The 17,941-nt window shown below is 30.0% G+C and overlaps 1 protein-coding gene across 1 annotated transcript; it reads left to right on the forward strand.

The window, feature by feature from the left end:
* The first annotated feature begins 13,382 nt into the window (after positions 1-13,382).
* LOC115717457 (F-box/kelch-repeat protein At1g26930-like) lies at positions 13,383-16,939 on the forward strand. The gene is made up of 2 exons (XM_030646443.2): positions 13,383-13,699; positions 15,524-16,939. The coding sequence occupies exon 2, from the start codon at positions 15,536-15,538 to the stop codon at positions 16,667-16,669; it is 1,134 nt and encodes a 377-aa protein (XP_030502303.2). The 5' UTR covers positions 13,383-13,699; positions 15,524-15,535; the 3' UTR covers positions 16,670-16,939.
* The last annotated feature ends 1,002 nt before the right edge of the window (positions 16,940-17,941 follow it).

A 17,941-nucleotide genomic window follows, 5' to 3' on the forward strand; every position in this document is an offset into this window, starting at 1 on the left:
TAGTGAATAAGGTTTTTGAGAAGAGAAGGAAAATGTTCCCTTCTGAAAACGAAAATAGGTAAATATTAATTCTCTTCAATTTTTTTTTTAATTTGCATCTAATAAAATTATAAATACACTTTATTATTAAAAAAAATATAAACTTAATTTTTTACTAAATTACTCTTAATATTTTTTTAAAATTTTTTCTTCACATTATTTTATGTTAATTTGAATACTTGATTTTATTTTCATAATTTTTTTTAACTCATGTACATAGTTTTTTTTTTATTTTTTTCTAAGAAAATTTCATATAATTTTTTATTTTAATTTTTTTTATCATAATATCTAAAATATAATTTAATTTTGTTTGATAGGTATATTTTTTTAAAATATAAATTAGAAGAAAAAAGTTTAAAAAACTTAGTATAATTAAAGATATAAATTTTATATAAAATAAAAATTATTAAAATAGGGTGTCTTTAGAAAATTTTAGGTGTAAATAAAACTTCCATTTCCTTTTTTATATTATTATTATAACAAATTCTTTCTTTGCCCTTTGTTTTTTCTAAATAATAATAAAATTTTATTAATGACAATCAACGAAATTAATAGTCTGCAATTCAATTCAATCAAGATATTTCTCCATTAGAGATGACTAAAATTAAAATTAAAAAAACGAGTCATATAATTAGTTGTCTAATTCTTAGATTATTTGATAAAAAGACTAAAATAAGATCGGTAAAAAAAAATTGCAGCATCACAATTAACCTTAAAAAATCTATATTTTGTTTTATTTACCTCTCAAAAGACACAACAATAAAAATTATTGTAAAATAACCTTGGTGTTCTCTATATTATCATTATTATTATTATTAAGAATTTTATTAGTACTTAAAAATTTATAAATACACCATATTTTAATAATTTTTATCTTACATAAATATATATTATTAATTATATTAGTTTTTTTAAAAAAAAAATTTCAATTCATATTTTTAAAAATTATACATTTCAAAAAAAAAAATTATTATATTTTAAATATTATAATAAAAAAGTTAAAATAAAAAATTATGTGAAATTTTATTTGAAAAAAAATATACATGCTCTTTAAAAAGATTATGTTAATGAAATTAAAGTAAGTAGTGAAATTAACATGAATTGGTGTGAGAAGAAAATTTAGAAAAATATATTATCATTTAAGTTTAATTTTTAAGGAATTACTTCATATATTATTTTTTTAATTTTTTTAAAATTTACAGTTTGAGTTACTCTGATGATTTCTATGTGGGTTGTTATACGGATTTTGATTGCGATATAGGGTTACTATAGAATTCCGTAAAAATACAAAAAAAAAATATTTTAAAGTATAAAAATAAATAAATAAAAAAAACCCAAAATATTTGGGTGTAATTATTATTTTATGGAGTACAAATATAACTCATCATATTCATATTTATTATTATAGAAAATTCCTTTTTTGCCCTTGGTGCTTTATTATTATTATTATTATTTATTTCATCACATTTTTTAAAAGATTTAAAGATATTGTATTTTATTTTTTCAAAAATAATATATTATATAATATTTATATTATTTTTTAATTTAATTTATTTCTTTTACGCGGAGTCACTCGTAATCGTGTAGGAGGTGGAAGCGGAAGAAGAAGGCGGAGGCGGCCATTGGGCCTTTGTTGGGCTTTTCTATGGGCTTCTTTCTTCTCTTTACATTTGGGCTTTTTAATGGGCTTCTATCTTCTATGGCTCCTCTTTTATTTGTGCATATGCCATTCCTACAACATTTTTGCCTATTTTACACAAAAATAGGACATTCTTTTTGATATATTTTAATGAAAAAATGGATTTACATATGAGTTTAATTTCGGAATAATTACATAAGACACTATTTTTTGTAAAAAAAATTACATTTTTACGTTTAGAGAATTTTATTTTACAATTTTACGATTTTTTATAGAAACAACACGAAAACAACAAGAAAACTAGCAACATGAAAATAACATCTAAATAACAATTTAGATGTAATTGGAGGTAATTACACAATTTAGTATGTTTATCTGACCATGTAATTATACTGTAATTGTGTAATTGGAAATTATTGATGAGTTCCAATTACACTCTTCAATTCTCATTGCCCCATGAAAATTGAATGTAATTACAACGTGAAATTACAAAAAACTTTCTGTTTTAAATATTAGCTACAAAATTAAATAATTATTACCCTAATAATTAGACTGTATAGTAATCACATAGTTATTTCCAAACACATGATTTGGTTTTGAGTGAAATGGATTCATATATTAGAAGTTATTGTCATGGTTTGTGAATCTTATATCTAACTAATTATATGTACTTTCAATTATTTGTGTTTAATGAGATTCTTGTACATTAAATAATTACCTAACCTTAATTCGTAGTAAAATAATATAATTTTTAAAGTAAATTGTGGTATAAATATTTAAATTTTTAGTTTGTAGGTGATATAAATTTAATAATTTTTTAGCGATATAACTACATAAGTACTAAATGTTAGTAAAAGTGTAATTTTTCTCCAATTTCATTAGTACAAATTTTGTTAGTGTTTTAAACATGACACATATAAAATTCATATTCTAAATTATTAAGTCTGGACGGAAACATGTAATATTTTAATTTTTTTAATAAATTTAGAAAGAAGATTGTATTGACAAATTGGATGAAAAATACAGTTTAACGTTGGATACTTATGTAAACTAATTATTAAATTTATACCGATTACAAACACAAAATTTTAAATACTTATGTCATAATTATCTTAATTTTTATATGGAGTGTTAAATCTCTCTGCCATTGATGAACCAGTAACAAGAAAACCAGAACAGTGGAGAGAAACAAGAAAGAGAGAGAAAGACAGTAAAGATGAGAAAGGTAGAAGAAAGACAGATTGAACAAAAGGCAATCTCTCTATTGAATGAATAGACATTGGCATTATATAGCCAATGAATTACATGAGGAGAATTAGTTAGGTACAACAGAATCAGTTAGAGCTACTAACAACCAAAGTAACTGATAACAGAATTAACTGATTCAATGAACAGTAACAAACTGTAACTAACCACCTGTAACTAACTAACACTCCTAACACGGCCCCTCAAGCTTACAATTGGAAGCATCCATGATAACAGAGATGTCTTCAATGGTAAGCTTGGTTCGAAAATGATGAACCTGAGGGGTAGAGATTGCTTTGGTGAGTCCATCAGCAAGTTGATCATGAGCTGGAACATGCTTGACTTGGACAAGTTTCTGCAGTATCTTTTCTCGCACAAAGTACAGGTCAAGTTCTATGTGCTTGGTGCGGGCATGAAGAACTGGATTAGCAGTTAGAAGAACAGTGCTGAGATTGTCACACCATATTGTTGGTGGCTGAGGAAGTGTGATATGTAACTCAGAAAACAGAGAGTGAATCCAAGTTAATTCAGCAACTGTACTTGCTAAGCTACGATACTCAGCTTCTGTGCTTGAACGAGAGATGGTATGTTGCTTTTTACACTGCCAGGCAACTAGATTAAGTCCATAAAAAATGGTAAAACCAGATGTGGATCGACGATCGTCAGGATCCGTGGCCCAGTCAGCATCACAGAAGGCCACGATTTCATGAAGAGGAGCTTTCTTAAGATGAAGACCATGAGAAATTGTGCCACTTAAATACCGAAGTATCCTTTTAACAGCAAGCCAATGAGTGAGAAGTGGATTGTGCATGAACTGGCAGACTTTATTAACACTGAATGAGATTTCAGGTCTAGTAATGAGAAGATATTGAAGAGCTCCTACGATTGATCAGTACAATTGAGGATCAGGGACTGGTTCACTACCAAAACCAGAGAGTCTAAGACCACTTGTCATAGGTGTGGGGGCAGGTTTTGCATCATGCATTTGAGCTTTTGTGAGTAGATCTCGAACATATTTGGCCTGTGATAAGTGTAAACCAGATGGAGTTGTTTGAACTTCAACACCAAGAAAGTAGTGCAAATTGCCAAGGTCTTTAAGAGAGAATTTGTCATTGAGAGCCGTGATGAGATGCTGAATGAGTTTAGGGTTGCTGCCAGTTATAAGAATATCATCAACATAGATGAGCACTAGAGTTGTGTCTCGGGCAGTATGCTGGATGAAGAGTGAATGATCAGACTTTGAGGAGTGAAATCCAAGATCCAATAGGCAGTGGTGAAGCTTGTCAAACCAAGCACGAGGTGCTTGTTTTAAGCCATATAGAGCCTTGTGCAACTTGCATACCAAGTGAGGAGCTGAAGGAATCTCAAATCCAGGTGGCTGCACCATATAAACTTCCTCATTGAGAGTGCCATTTAAAAAGGCATTATTAACATCAAGTTGTTTGATTGGCCAGCCATGAGACAAAGCAAGACTTAGAACCAGTCGAATTGTGACAGGTTTGACAACTGGACTGAAGGTTTCAGTGAAATCAAACCCCGGTTGTTGATGGAATCCTTTGGCAACAAGGCGTGCTTTGTAACTATGGTGTGTGCCATCTGAATTTTCTTTCTCTCTAAACACCCGTTTGCAGCCAATTGGAGTTCGACCCTCAGGAAGAGGCACTAGAGTATAAGTTGCATTTCTTGTCAAAGCTAGCATCTCATCTGTCATAGCTTGGTTCCACTTCTCATGTTGTAATGCTTCTTTGACTGTTCTTGGAATTTTTGTTGCAATGTATGCTTTCGGTTTATGGATTCCTGATTTGGCACGAGTTTGCATGGCATGAGTATTAGTGGAATGACTTGGTTGTGCCACATCTGTTGCTGCATTATCTGTCTGTGCAGTAGCAGAAACAGTAGGGAAACTTGAAGATGGAGCAGTTACTGCAGTGGTGGAAGTATTGCAGTGTTGAGATCTTGTTTCTGGTATAGTGGTAGCATCAGGTGTGGGAGATACAACTTGAGAAACAGGTGCTATTACTGATCTTTGTGGAGATGGCTGCTGCTGCATAATGTGTTCCTGCAAGTGAACAGATGGACTTGCCACAGTAGGCATAGTCGAATTAGAAAGAACAGGGGTATGTTGGGAGTTGGTCATTTGAGCAATAGGTATGTTGGCAGATGTAAGAAATTCAGAGTAAGTATATGTATCAGTTGCAAGTTTGGGAAGAGAGGTGTAAGGAAATGACATTTCATCAAAGATTACATCTCTTGAAATGTATACCCTGCCAGAAACATCGAGACATTTGTAACCTTTGTGGTTAAGACTATACCCAAGAAAAGTACATGGTGAAGACCTAAATTGGAGTTTATGTTTGTTATAAGGTCTAATGTTGGGAAAACATTTGCAACCAAATGTTTTAAGAGTGGTGTAATCGGGTATGATGCCAAACAGTTTTTGAATAGGTGATATGTTTTGTAAAACAGGTGTTGGTAGTCTATTGGATAAGTAAACAGATGTTCGAAAAGCTTCATCCCAATACTTTAATGGCATTGAAGCTTGAGCAAGAAGAGTAAGGCCATTTTCCACTACATGTCTATGCTTACGTTCAACTAACCCATTTTGTTCATGTGTTGTAGGACAAGGGTGTCTATGAGTAATGCCAAACTGTTTGAGATGCTCAGTAAATGATCTAAACTCCCCTCCCCAATCTGTTTGAAGACATTTGATTTTTGTGCCTAATTGTAACTCAAATTCAGTTTTGAATTGCAAAAAGGTCTTTAAGGCTTCAAACTTATTTTTCAACATGTAAATCCAAGTAAACCTAGAGTGTGCATCTATAAATTGAATGTAGTATCTGTAGCCATTAACAGAAGTTGCTTTAGCTGGCCCCCATAAATCAGCAACTATTAATTGTAAAGGCTCACTATAGACTGTTTGAGATGATTTTGGGAAAGGAAGCTTGTGTATTTTACCCAAACAACAGGCAGAACAAACATTCAAAGAATCTTTATTGCTGATTGTTATATTACATGTTTGCAATACAGCTTTGACAATTTTTTCAGAGGGGTGGCCAAGCCTATTGTGCCACAACTCAAAGTTAGAAACTTGAGGCTTATTACAATGAATACAAGGAGAATTTTCTGGCACATTAGGTGGTGACACAGAGGCTGTGTGAACACTTGAGACAACAGGATTAGAAGCTACAGATGCAGTTAAAACTCTGGGAACAGTGGCTGTGTTGGGAGATTGCACATGGAATTGAGAGGGATTAAAAGTATAGAGGCCATTCTGGTGTGTCCCAGTGAGAAGGATGGTTCGAGTTGCCTGATCTTTGACAAAGCATTTGTCAGAATGAAACTCAAAAAACACATTATTATCATGAGCAAAACGAGAAACACTTAACAGATTTTTTGTGAGTTTTGGTACATGCAGCAGGTTGTTCAAAACAAGAGAATGAGAAGAGTTGGTGTGAACAATAGACTGACCTATATGTTGAATAGAGAGACCAGAGCCATCACCAACAAAGAGTTGTTCATCTCCTTCATATTCGACACCTGTGTTGAGATTTTGCACATTTGGAGTGCAATGATTTGATGCACCAGAATCAGGATACCAGCAGCTGTCTTCAGGTTGTGTTGTCTGAGCAACATTAGCTTGAGCTTGGGGAGAATTGGAGTTAGGAAACACTCCAGTGAAGCTTTTATCGAATCGATAGAAGCAGTCAAGAACAGTGTGTCCAAGCTTATGGCAAAGCTGACACTGAATTCGATTGGAGTTGATTGGATACTTTCCACCTCTGTTATTGAAATTGAAACCACCACGACTGTTAGAATTAGGGAAAGAAGAGGTGGACAGATGATTACCTCCATTATAGGGTCTTTGAGTGGTGAATCCACGACCAGTTCCTCGAGATGATGAAGTGAATGATGAGAGAGGAGGAGGTCGATTTTGATTGTAAAATCGATTGGTGCGATTCGGATAATTTTGATAAGCAATGTTGACTTCAGAGAATTGATCCAACTCGGTTGTAGCAAGATTCACACTAAACTCAGCTTCCAAATCTTGATCTGTCTTCTCGATTCGAGACTCAGAAGCTAATAGTAGAGCTTCGATTTCAGCAACTGAATACTCTTCGATTCGAGTATTAGTTGAAATGATGAAAGTATCATATTCTGGAGGTAAGCCCTTGAAAATAGCAGCAATGTGATCTCTTGCACTCAGAACCTCCCCAACTGAAGCAAGAAGATCAACATGTTGTTTGATCTTTAACAAGTATTCATTCAAGGACATGGATCTTTTTCGTATTTTCTGCAATTTTGTTCTGAATTCCAGGATCTTTGAAGACACTTGCAGAGTGAAATGCTTTTCTAGTGCATGCCAGATTTGTCTTGCTGTGTTGCATCCCACCATGCGAGTGAGGAGGCTTTCTGTCATTGAGGATAACAACCAAGAGACTAAGAGTTGATCTTGAACCTCCTAATCAAGAAAATCTGGATTGAAGGTATTCGAAGCTTGATCTGCATCACTTAAGAATCGAGGTGGAGGAGCTCGATCTTGAATGAATTTTTGTAATCGATTTCCTCGAATTGCTGCCAGTACCTGTTGTTTCCACAAAAGAAAATTGTGATCATTTAGTCTAATAGACATGTTATGGCTGAAATATACAGGATTGTGATCATCAGTGTTGTTTCTCGATCGATTGAGATTAGGTGCTCCATTCATTTGATTGTTCGATCTGCTGTTGTTCTGTGTAGCATTGTTGTTGCCTCCAACGTTCGCCATGTTCACAGATAAAGGGGGAAAGAGCTCTGATACCATGTTAAATCTCTCTGCCATTGATGAACCAGTAACAAGAAAACCAGAACAGTGGAGAGAAACAAGAAAGAGAGAGAAAGACAGTAAAGATGAGAAAGGTAGAAGAAAGACAGATTGAACAAAAGGCAATCTCTCTATTGAATGAATAGACATTGGCATTATATAGCCAATGAATTACATGAGGAGAATTAGTTAGGTACAACAGAATCAGTTAGAGCTACTAACAACCAAAGTAACTGATAACAGAATTAACTGATTCAATGAACAGTAACAAACTGTAACTAACCACCTGTAACTAACTAACACTCCTAACATGGAGTAACAAAATTATGTGACTCTCATTAATAGCATGTGACTCTGTGAGCATTATAGTGGTATATTGATATAGTTGATATCATAATGCAATGCTTATTGTTTAATTATTAAGAGCATAATATATGAAAGTCATTTTAAGTAATCATGCTTGGTAAAATTATGTAGTTTTTATTGTAATTTTCTACTTAGTACGTGAATCTCATATTTTAGTATTTTACTATTGTTTTATTTTTTTAAAAAAATAAAAATAAAATAAGTCATAATTATAGTGTTTAGAGTCAAAAGTGATGATCCATAATTCAAATACAAAACTCCACCAACCCTAAGGCTTCCTGCTACAAGAGAAAAGTATGACCTTAGCGAGTAAGCTAAGGAACAGCATGAAAATAACGTATGCACGACAATAAACAACAATGGAAACTAATAAGGGTCATGGCCCCAACAACAAAAATCGCAACTCAAAACTCGTCTTTGAGAAATCTTGCAAATAAGGGACGAAGCTCTAAACCGTCTCAACAACGCTTCATCAATGATTTTTAAACCAATGTCAGACTAAAGGTTCCCAGGGACTGGGTGCAAAATACTATTATAAAGAATGGCACCGTAAAACCAACCCTTTGAAGGATTCGTAAACCTTATTGAGTCATTTAGTGTTCAGACATGAAAGACACCCAAACCATCAGTTACCAGATGAGATGGCCTTATATTGCACCTTGGACAGTAAGAACTTAGATCGTAATATTTATCGTCCTCTTCAGGTGATGGCAACTTCCCATTGACAAATTTTACTTTGTTTATGGTAACGAGGGCAACCATCATTGAACATCTCCATGAGCTATAATTTTCACATCTAATCAAGATCTTCGACACCAGACTCACACCAAGATGATCGCCATGAGAGAGAGAGAGAAAGTAAAAATTTCAAGCCTCATCAAAGTAGGATCGACTATTTGGCTCAAGAGCCAAAAATCTATTTGAATTACAAAAAATATATCCTTGATTCGAATTGTTTTGTGTTTGAACACATGCACCGCGTGCCATGATCACAAAACAATAATTCAAAGAAGATGGAGAAGAGAATTAAGTTTACTAGTAGTAAGGCTCTGATACCATGTTATTTTTATAATGAAAATGAAGTATACCAGACCCGAATTAGCATGAAGAAAGAATAATTTATAAAATAACTCTTATTATTGATTGATAAGAAAAAGAGTACATATCTTTATTATTTGTACTAGAGTTTGTAATTGAAGATAGTAACTAATTGTACCTATATCAATATAACTCTTGAGTCAATAAATATTAATTACTAACAACTTGACTCTAACTCTCATAACTACATAATCAAATTATCAACAACTATATAGCTTAATATAAATAGAGAAGATGGAAGACTAGAACTTGTACATTGAAAAATATATATAGTAACTTTGAAAAAGCATATCGTGTATCTTATTATAAAATAACTTATTAAAGGTAAGATTTTTGCTTAAATTAAAAAGTAGATCATTTAAAAAGATATCATACTCACTAATGCAAATATTATTCAAATTAAGAAAGAGCATTAAAGAATAAATCAAACTAAATTCACTTTAACTAAAAAAAAACTCGTGAAAAAATTATACTTTAACTATAATAACGATACAAATAATATGCATAATATTATGCAATTAATACTTTCGAAAATAAATAAATTAAAAATTACTATGTATTGAATAAATACATTTAAGAAAAAATATAAATATTATTTGAAAAGTCAAGAAAACTTTTTTCTTTAGGGTATGTTTGGAAGTAACTGTGTAATTACTAAGTACTTAAGTAGGGTAATTACTAGGGTAGTAATTACACAGTTTAGTAATTACACTGTATTTTAAAATGCAATGTGTGTTTGGATATGAGATGGTAATTACATATGAATTCCTAATATCTTGTTTGGCAAAATAGTTAGTAATTACATAAGAAAATAATATTTTTTAATAGCTAATGTTTAATATTGAAAGTTTTAAGTAATTACACAGTGTAATTACATTCAATTCTTATGGGGACTATGAGAATTGGAGAGTATAATTGGAACCTCTCAATTACTTCTAATTACACAGTTACAGTGTAATTACACGGTCAGACAAATATGTCAAATTGTATAATTACCTCTAAGTACACACAAATTTAATTGCATTGTGTCTTTCCAAACACACCCTTAAGATGTAAGAATTTTGAAAACAGTTATTGTTTTTACCATAAAGAGAAATGGGTACATATTGTAACGTAGAGTAGGTCAAAATAAAAAAAAAATATGAAAGTTGGAATAAGAAGACTTTAAATTCATTTCTTAAAAGAAATGTTATAAGAAAAATAATAAATAGAAATAAATGAGACAAAGACAATAAAGGAAACTCGTGCAGTGTCGCCAAGTGTGAATAAGAGAATGCTAATGTACAGACAGAAAAATAACTGTTATATGTTAAACCTCGTAAAGAGAGAATTCTAAATTTAAATTTCTATTCACTATTATTATCATTTATTTATTTGAAAAATAGAATAATTTTGAAAATGTAAGCTTTACCATTATAGATAGAAAGAAGTAAATGAGAAAATAAAAGAAAAGGCTTAATAAGGTATAACATTTCATTGAATTATTTCTCAAAATGATAAAAGGCTTTTATGTATATTTGGTCACAAATTTATACAAATAGCATTAAGTATAGTTTGGTCCTTATCCTATGAGTGAGTTGGCAAATTAATTTTCACCCTTCTTATTTTATTTAATATATTATAAATTGCTAATGTAAAAAAATTACCATGATCAAAATAAAAAAGGCAACAAAGTATAAAGTTTAAATTGATAAAATGTGATTTCAAAAAAAAAAAAATGGTGACCAAAATAGAAAAGCAATTGAATAAAAAAAACTAAAATATGATTTTCTAAATCAAAAAAATATATATATCTTTATATATTAAAAGTGCCTATCTAACGTTCTTGGTTTAACATTCTTGGTTTAACAGAATATACTTAAAAATAAAAGAATATTCTGTTAAATTTAACGATTAGATTTGATCTCCCGTTAAAAAATAAACCCAATAATTAAACCCAAAAAATTAAACAATCTTTTAAATAAACAATCTTTTAAATATTAATAATCTCTTTTTAAACTTATCTTGGGAGAATATTAATAATTTTTTTATTTATTTTTTAAAAAAGAAAAATATAGATAAAATATCTAGAAAATATAATATAAAAAAAGATTGATTGTGTTGGCTTAGAGATTTTTGGGCTTGGGCTTAAAAAAATAATAATAATAAAAAAGATGAAATGGGCTGTAATTAGTATTTACCTTATATGATTGTGCTTATTTTTAGTTTTATTTTTAATTTTACCACCAAGAGGAGAAGGTTGAAAAATATTAGAATATGAAAATATTATTGGTGCTTATTAGTAATTTGCAAAGAATGTGAAAGTCTATAAATATATAGTTGTGTAGCTATTATTAAATATGAAATGAGATAATAGAACTTTTTTCAATTAGAAGATTAATGTACATTTTACTATTAATAACATACATTATTATAACACAACTATGTTTTACTTACTAAATATACTAACACATATTTTATTTTTATAAAACAAATCGTTCAAATAATTATACTATTTTAATTATTAATTAAAATAAAAAACTAAAATATTAAATAAAACTAACACTACGTGGCTTGGCACGTAACAATCACCTAGTTATAACTATTATACACCATGACACTTTTATTTATTTTCATTTTTCCATTTCTTTTATAATATTTAGTTCTACTTTTCAACATTCTGAATTTATAATAAGCATTTTTTTAATTCTCAAATATTTTATTTATTGAAATAATTTTTAGTTATATTTTTAGCAATCAAAATTTAATAGATATTAGATAATCCTAATTGTTGTGTTTCATAAAATTAAGCTTAGAGTTACATGTTTTGTACCACAATTAGAAGTGTGGTGTAACGAGGAGAGTTTCACTTAAATTTATAACAAATTTATTAAATAATGAATTCAGTAAATCTTAGAACTTCACTTAAATTACAAAATAACTTATTAAATGTGCGATTTTTACATAAATTTAAAATGAATTTATTAAACAACAAAATTGATAAATCTCCAAACTTCACTAAAACTATCAAACAATTTATTGTAGCAATTTTAGGTAAATTAAAAAGCAAATCATACTCATTGGCGCGAAATCAAATTCCATTTAAATAAAAACGATCATTAAAAAATGACTCGGATAAAGTACACTTTAAAGTAAAAGAAAAACTCAGATTAACACTTCTTCATCTTATAACAATAGTAGCCTCCATAATATTATGTAACTTATACACTACAAATAAAAATAAAGTTCATCATTAATAAAAATTAAAATAAAATTAGTATGAAAGCAAGAAAAATGCATTTCAAAATAAAAAAGAAACTGTCATTTTGAAAAAGTCAAATGTAATAATTATTTTTCTTCCAAGGAAGAATTCTTAAAATGGGTGCATGCATTTGTAATATATAGTAACTTAAAAAAATCTAAAAAAAAATATTTGATATTTTAGAAAGTAATAAATATTAAAAAAAAAAAATAAGAAAAAGAGTAAGAGAACTCACATCAACTTTTCCATATTATCATTTCAAATTCTTCATCAAAATTTTATTTTTTTTAATTTTAACTCATACATTTACATTACATCATACATCAACTTATCTATATTTTCTTTATTTCATTTATAAATTATTTATTTAATATATTTTATTTACTGTAAAAATTAAATAAATAAATATAATAATATCACACACATATATACTGCAAAAATATTTAAAATATTAATATAATATTTATAGCTCAATAAATAATGTTTCTCTACATATAGTTAAGCACTATTCATGAGCTAAATTTTTTAGCTAAAATAGCTCGGTAGAGTAATATTTTCATCAATTTTTACCTCTTAGTTAAATTATTTAGTTATTAGCTATTTTAGCTACTCTAATGTTAGTGTTCTAAGGAAGAGAGAGAGAGTAAGGAGAAGAAAATAAAGTTTTAGTGATGTATTTTAGATGATAGACCAGTAGAAAAACTATTGAGAGTGCTCTAAGGAGGAGAGAGAGAGAGAGAGAGAGAGAGAGAGAGAGAGAGAGAGAGAGAGAGAGAGAGAGAGAGTATAAGGAGTGTGAAGAGAGCACGTGCAACATCACGAGGTGTGAATTTAGAGAATTATGACAAAACAAATAAAGAAGAAAAAAAGAAAGCGTTACATATTTATATGAATATGTGTAATGAAGATGAACATGGAAAATGAAAATGATGATGAAGAATATTATAGAGAGAGTTATAAGAAGGAAGAAGAAGAGAAAGGAAAGTTGTCATTATTTGAAGAAAACAAAGAATAAAAACATGAAAATATAACGTACACAAACTTAACATTAAATCCCCCTCAAACCAAAGAGCATCTTCTTCTTCTATATATTCTCTTACCTCTTACCATACTTGAACAACAACAACAAATATATGTATATATATATATATGTTACATTATTACATTCTCTATTCTTATCACTTCTTCACATTGTTTTTCTTTTACTCTCTAGACTAATCCGCCTTTTTTCTTTCTGATCTCTCTCTTTCATCATCACAGTGTTATTCAGGTCATTTCTCTCTCTCTCTCTCCTTTTTCATATCATGGTTTTACAATCTATGTCTATGTTTTTCTCTCTTTGTTAATGTTGTTCTTGTTGTTCTTTTTTATATTTTTAACTTGATTTTTAGATCCTTTTTCTTTGTTGAGTTTTTGAGTGGTGAAAAACCCACCAAGATTGTTTACTATGAAAAACAAAGAAAGAGAAGGAAAATGTTATGTTTTTTGTCCATGTTTTGTACATAGTACTTCTTCTTTTGTTTGAATGGTGAAAACACCACCTAAGATTTACTATGAAAAACAACGAGAAGGAAATTGTTTTGAGAAAGAAAAGATTAGAGAAAGAGAGAGTTACATATAGTACTTCTTCTCTATGTTTGTATACTTTCAATCTTTTCATGTAGAGTTTGTTTTTATTCTAAGTGTTTTGTTGTTCCAACTTTGATTATTTTTTTTCTCAAAAATTTTAGTCTAGGGTTACTTGTTATCACTCCTTGTTACTAACATAAATGAAGCATGAGGTTTAACCATGTTCGATTTAAACTTGTAACGGTCTAGCGATCTAGCCTTTCGCGAGACATTATTCAAAGCAACACTCGCGAAATCTTTTTTTTTTAATGATTTTATCCAATTAGTTTTTACCTTTTTAAACATGTTGTACGAAAGAGAAAGGAATCTGTTATTAACTGGCGATTATTTTGTCGTCTTTCGGTTGATTTTTCTTTTAGAATATGAATCTAATGAATTTATGAAGGAAATGGCGGCGCCGGTTACAAATTTCACTACCATTATAATATTACTAAACATAATTTGTTTTGTTAAAGCGTTATTGCTTATCTACATCTAGAAAACTAACCAATATTGTAGTTTATGTTGAATGAAGGATCTTAAAATATGAAATCAAGATCCGATCTAGTAAGACCGAAAGGAATCTATAGGGTTTATAGAAGATACTTTTATGAAATTTGGTTCCTCGCTTAACTCTTCAATATATGATGAATAAAGATCATTTATAATTGAATAGTATCTTTACTCAGGAGGGACTCGAACCTTAGACCTTGTGAAAGTAAATCACAGGCCTAACCGTTCAAGATGTCCCTCTAAGATGAAACCTTCTAAAGGTATTGTGTAATGCTAAATAATATTAATAATTGTTATGTGTCTTCACTCAAGAGGGACTCGAACCTCAGACCTTGTGAGAGAATATTACAGGCCTAATCGTTCGAGATGTCTCTCTAAGATGAAACCTCCTAAAGGTATTGTGTAATGCTAAAGAATATTGATAATTATCATGTATCTTTACTCATGAGGGACTCGAACCTCAGACCTTATGAGAGAAAATCATAGGCCTAACCGTTCGAGATGCCCTTCTAAGATGAAACCTCCCAAAAGTATTTTGTAATGTTAAAAGAATATTAATTTTAATAATTGTTTTTACAAATGTAAGTGACAACTAACTTTCTTATGTTGTAGCAGTTTAGTTTGATAACAATCTTTTATGGATATTAGTTGTTTATTATGTCATTTTTTCACTTTTTTTTGTATACAATTTCCTCTACTCAAAGTAGTAGTAATTTGTATTATATTTTTTTTTGGTTTTTTATTTCTCTATATATTTTTTTTCCTGATTTAACATGTATAGTTTTGCTAATATATGCATTTGCTTCTGTTTGGATTTTCATTAATAATGTTCTTAAAAGAACCTATTTGAAGTGAAAGTAGCAAGCAAACTCTTTCTGTGTTGAATGATAGTGTCATCTAATAATCAAGATTGAATCTTTTTATGTTAAAGAAGATGTAATAACAACAAACATTTCACATTTTGTAATGGCAGGAAGAGAAAAACATGTCAAACAAGAGGATTTGTGCCCCAGAGAATGTAGCATTGAATGGGGTGAGAAGTGAGGATGAAAAGGCATCATCAGACGACGATAGCTACTTACCGGGTCTTCCTAATGAGTTGGCCTTACAAATCTTGACATGTCTCAGCAGATTAGACTACCCAATATTGGCTTGCTTGAATAACAAGTATAAGTCCTTGATTGGAAATGAGTACTTGTATAAGTTGAGGAGGCAATCTGGTCTCACTGAGCAATGGATTTACATATCTTGTTCTCTTGGGCTTTGGGAGGCATTCGATCCAAAAACAAGGAGATGGAGGAATTTGCCAAAGATGCCATGCGACTATTGTTTCAATTGCGCTGACAAGGAGTCTCTTGGTGTAGGGACAGAATTACTTGTATTTGGGCGTGAGATTCCTGGACTTGTTGTGTGGAAGTATAGCTCACTAAGTCATGCATGGTCTAAAAACCCGCCTTTGAATTACCCTCGTTGTTTGTTTGGTTCGAGTAGTTATAAAGAGATTGGTGTTCTAGCTGGAGGGTGTGACCCAGTAGGTAAGATTGTGGATTATGCTGAGCTTTACAATTCTGAACACGGTACTTGGCAGGTTTTACCGAATTTGAACAGAGCACGAAAATTAAGCTCAGGATTCTACATGGATGGGAAGTTTCATGTGATTGGAGGCATGTCAGCGGAGGGAAAGAACTTGAATTGTGGCGAAGTGTATGACATGAAAAAGGAGAAATGGAGTGTAATTGAGAACATGCACCCTCGTCCAATGGTAGGAAAGGAGGAGTCTACTATGCGTTCTCCACCTTTGGTTGCGGTAGTAAAAAACGAGTTGTATTATGCGGATCTAGTTACAAACACTATGATGAAGTACAAAAAAAGTGACAACACATGGAAAATGGTGAAGATTTTGCCCCTGAGGGCAAATGCTGTCGAAGGTTGGGGCGTGGCATTCAGAGGTTGCGGGAACAAGCTGGTAGTGATTGGAGGAGCGAACCACGCAAATCACGACAACAAAATGATTTTAATGTACTCTTGGGAACCAGATAGGGATGAGGATTGGAGCATGGATTGTATAAGGTATGGTGTAGGATCTTTTGTGTACAATTGTGCTATTATGGGATGTTAAAACAAGTATGTTAGTACTTGTTGGTACTTTGTTTTCTATTTCTATTGTTTAAGTAAGTTAATAAACACATAGACATAGTATTTCGTTTCCTTTAGTTTTCCTTGTTAGAGGCTTTTAGAAAGCCATAAACCCAAGAGTTGTTGCCCTCTAATTTCAAGAGGCTCTTTATTTCTTTCTTTTTAATAATTATGAAGTGTTAGTTTTTGTTTAATTACTATGATTATCATTGTTGCTGTTATTGAAATTAAACTTTTATTAACAACAATCAGAATTTAATACATCAATAAAAAAGACGAAAAATTCTTAATCTAAACTAATTTATCATCAATCTTAAGTGAATGTAGTGCTAATTCATGGACAATCTTAATAAACAGTAAAATATTTTTACTTATTAGTACTCCATTCATGTGTTGTGTGTTTTGAAAAATAGTAAAAACCCTAAACCTTATTTGGTCAAAACATTTTTTCATAAGGTAAAATATTCAAAAATCTTTTAGAAAAGTTTATATATATAAATGTATATTTTTTTACAACACTAAAGTTCAAAAATTAAGATAATATTTGATTTGTTGTAATAGAATCGTAATAGTAATGGTCATGTTTGTTTTGAAAATTGATTACAATGTTTATTTTGTTATCGAAAAGAATATTAGAATCAAAATTATTTTGTTTTATTTTGTGTGTGTAATAAAATATGCAGTAAATCGATAAAAATATACCTATGTTAATTTAGTAAAAGTAAATATATAAGATATTAAAGTTATTTGATTTGATTTAACTATTATTGTTTAAATTACATTTTTTTTTGAAATTTGTGGTTTAATGACCATTACATTAATTTATCATTGTAATAAGAATTACAATGTGTAATGTAATTCTCAATACACTGAAAAAACATTACATACTCAAAATGACAAACCAAACATTGTAATGGTGACTTTGATTTTATTACAAAGTCCGTTACAAGAAACCAAACACTACTTAAATTACACTGTATTTTACTTTTATATTTTTTATTTTAATTTTTATATTTCTTTTATTACTTTTTAATTTATATTCAATTTTATAAATCATATTCCTATTATGTGTGTTAGAAACTCTAATTTTAATAAATTACGTAAAGTTATATTTAGTACTTAAGTTATAAAAGAGATTATTTATCAATTAAAATTATTTTATGTTTTATATGTGATTAATATGTAATAAAAAATAATAATTCTAACTTATCCCAATTACATAAATAGTGCCAAATTTATATAAACCACATATATT

This window comes from Cannabis sativa, chromosome 5 (assembly GCF_029168945.1).
Source record: "Cannabis sativa cultivar Pink pepper isolate KNU-18-1 chromosome 5, ASM2916894v1, whole genome shotgun sequence".
Taxonomy (NCBI): Eukaryota; Viridiplantae; Streptophyta; class Magnoliopsida; order Rosales; family Cannabaceae; genus Cannabis; species Cannabis sativa.